At 60.9% G+C, this 3122-nt stretch overlaps 1 protein-coding gene across 1 annotated transcript; it reads left to right on the top strand.

The window, feature by feature from the left end:
- The first annotated feature begins 398 nt into the window (after window positions 1–398).
- Window positions 399–1982, top strand: LOC123048578 (alcohol acyltransferase 9-like). Its single transcript, XM_044471657.1, has 2 exons — window positions 399–459; window positions 691–1982. Exons 1-2 carry the CDS (start codon window positions 399–401, stop codon window positions 1980–1982), a joined length of 1353 nt encoding a protein of 450 aa, XP_044327592.1.
- The last annotated feature ends 1140 nt before the right edge of the window (window positions 1983–3122 follow it).

The following is a 3122-nucleotide window of genomic DNA, read 5'->3' on the forward strand; positions in this document are numbered from 1 at the left end:
GTTAAGACAATCTTTGTTTGGGTCGTAGCTACAAATTCTCAGATTATAGACGATTTTTTGTAAATTAAAAGCGTGTGGTATTTTTTTTCCCGTTGCAACGCACGAGCCTTTTTGCTAGTCAGATATAGAAAGATAGCGCGCAGACACATACAAACACTTTGAATAGCCAGAGGATATATATATACATGGGTCAACATATCTATCAGATTTCGAGGATCACCGGATATAGATAGATCAGGACGACCGGTCACTATAGCTTAGAGAAAACAAAACCAAGTGAGGGACATCAATGTGGCCATCTCCACCAGCTGTTTGATCTGCTCATCTGCATGTCTGGCCTACAAAGCCAGCAGCCGAAGTCGACGACGCAGATCGACAGCAGAGCAGAGCAGCAACACATGGAGATCGCTGCTGAGTGCGAGCACCGCATGGAGCCGGTGCTGGTGACCCCGAGCCACTGTTTTGATTTTCGGCCGAGAAAAACGGATTTCGGCCGAATTTCAGCCATCTCGGCCTGGGGCGGAAAGTACCTTTAGGCCGAAATCGGTCAAAGTTGGTAAATTTTGGTCAAATTTAAGTCAAATTGCAGTCAAAATTTGGTTAAATTTCAGCCGAAATTTTTGAAAACAGCCGAAATTCGCCATCTCGGCCTAGGGCGAAAAAGGGCTCAAACCGAAAATCAAAACACAGCCCCGAGCCAGCCGAAGCGGGCGCACACCCTCTACCTCTCCAACCTCGACGACCAGTGCCTCCTCCGCTTCTCCGTCGAGTACCTCTTCGTGTTTGCGGGTGCCGTCGACGTCGATGCCCTCAGGACGGCGCTATCCAGGGTCCTCGTCGACTACTACCCGCTCGCCGGCAGGCTCCGGCCCGGGGACGACGGCAAGCTTGTCGTCGACTGCAATGCCGAGGGGGCTCTTTTCGAGGAGGGGTTCCTGCCGGGGCTCGCCGCCAGCGAATTCCTCCAGGGGTCTGCCATTGCTAAGCCTCACGAGTCATGGAGGAAGCTCCTCCGCGGAGCCGAGGCGCGGAGCTTCCTTGCAGTGCCCCCTCTCGTCGTCCAAGTGACTCACCTCGGCTGCGGCGGCACCGTCCTTTGCGCGGCCATCAGCCACTGCCTCTGCGACGGCATCGGCGCAGCGCAGTTCCTCCATGCGTGGGCGCGCGTCGCCAGGTTCGAAGCCGCTGATCACCACGTCATGCCCTTCCATGACCGCTCCGTCCTGAGGCCACGCTACCCTCCGCGCATCGCGTTCGAGCACCAGGAATACGCCATGAACTCCCTCCCCGACGGAGATGAACGGGCGGCAGCGTCCAGCCTCTTCGTCGGACCGCTGGCACCGGTGTCTCTGACCTTCACGGGGGCACACATCAAACGCCTCAAGGACCGGTGCGCGCCGTGGCTCGAGGAGTGCACGTCCTTCGAGGTGCTCGCGGCACACGTCTGGCGCGCGTGGGTGCGATCCCTCGGTCCTCCGAGCGACCTCCGCGTGAAACTCCTCTTCACCGTCGACATCCGCCATCGGGTGAAGCCAAACCTTCCCGGAGGGTACTACGGCGACGGCTTCGTGCTCGCGTGCGCTGAGTCGACGGCCGGGCAGTTGGCGGCGCCGTCCGGTGAGCACCACGCGGCGAGGCTGGTGCGGGCGGCCAAGGAGATGATTGACGATGACTACGTGCGCTCCACGGTTGACCTCCTCGAGCTGCGACGGGACGCCATGCCAGACCTCTCGGCGAGCCTGGTGATCTCGGCGTGGACGCGGATCGGACTGGAGGACCTGGACATCGGGGCCGGGCGGCCGGTGCACGTGGGCCCGCTGACCAGCGAGACGTACTGCTTGTTCCTCCCGGTGGTCGACGATCCCCGTGGCGTGACTGCGCTGGTGTCGGTCCCGGAGGCGGCCGCCGAGAGGTTGGAGGACGGCTTCCTTCATGGGTTGGAATTGGATGACATGCATGACGTGGAAAACGACGAGCAGTAATGGTTGAAGCTGGAGTTCAAGGAAATATATATTGGATGTTTTCCCTACTACCTTAACCTTTCTTGCGGTTTGGCCTTTCAAGAGTGAATTTCATTTTCTAAAGGTGAAGGTATGTACGGTTCAGTGGCAAGATCCACTACTCAATGACTTCAGAGAAAGGTGTTACAACTCCATGGAGGTGTCGCGACCCCGACTCCTCCCGTGTCGCCCTTGCGCGGCGACCGGGGGAACCCTAGCGCCGCCGTGTCCTCGTCCCTCCCTTGACCTCTCCTCCTCGCCGCCGCCGGGCAAAGCCCGGTCGGCATCGGCGGCGGCGGGATCTCTTCTCCCATGACTCGCTGGATCTGGCGCGGGCGGATCGCGGCGGTTGTTGGGGGCGCGCTGGAGGCGGGGCACGCCGGCGCGGGCTTGGGGGCGACGGCAGGGCTCATGCTCGCGGTTTCCCCTGGTGTGCGTGGGAGTCCGCTCGGGGCGCGCGGCGGCGGCCCTCAGCAAGCGGTGGCGGGCGCTGGGCTCTCGGGGCACTCCGGCGTGTGCAGGCGGCGGTGGTCCCTGTGCGCGGTCGGCGGCTCCGTCTCTGACCCGGACGGCGCGGGGATGGCGGTGGCCCGGCGTGGCCGGCGATCTGGATGCGGTGGTGCCGGCGGCTCGCTGATCTGCCGGTGCTCCAGGGGTCTGCCTGGTGGTGCTGGTGATGACGGCGGCCTGTGCACGAGAGTTGGATCCCTTCGAACTGATCTGGGCGAAAACTTGCCTTCGGCGTCTGCTAAGGCCGGCGGTGGCGGCGCTATCTGCGTCGTTCCCTTCTTGAAGGCATCGCCGTGTAGAAGTTCAAGGCCACTCTCTACTACCTCCGGGGAAAACCCTAGTTCGGATGACAGCAGCGCTCTGGTGTCGTTCCTCCCTTTGGGGCATCATTCTTGGAGGTACACACGTGATCGAGGGACCAGAGGACGGATTCTTTGGTGGAGCGGTGATTCATCCTACACACTGATGGCGACGGATCTTGACGGCGTGACGCAGTGCTGATTCGGAGTTCGCTGTGGGAGGATGGACTCGCGTAGGAGGACGATGCTGTCGGGCGTTGTGGTGGCGTCGATGGCAGAGAGACCTAGCACGGGATATGCAACAGTACAACTC

The sequence above is a fragment of the Triticum aestivum genome, chromosome 2D (genome assembly GCF_018294505.1).
Source record: "Triticum aestivum cultivar Chinese Spring chromosome 2D, IWGSC CS RefSeq v2.1, whole genome shotgun sequence".
Lineage (NCBI taxonomy): Eukaryota > Viridiplantae > Streptophyta > Magnoliopsida > Poales > Poaceae > Triticum > Triticum aestivum.

Bases quoted from the DNA above. Each gene is read 5' to 3' on its own strand.
- LOC123048578 (XM_044471657.1), top strand. From the start codon at position 399: ATGGAGATCGCTGCTGAGTGCGAGCACCGCATGGAGCCGGTGCTGGTG. The intron at 460-690 runs GTTTTGATTTTC...ATCAAAACACAG, and splicing joins GCTGGTGACCCCGAGCCACT to CCCCGAGCCAGCCGAAGCGG.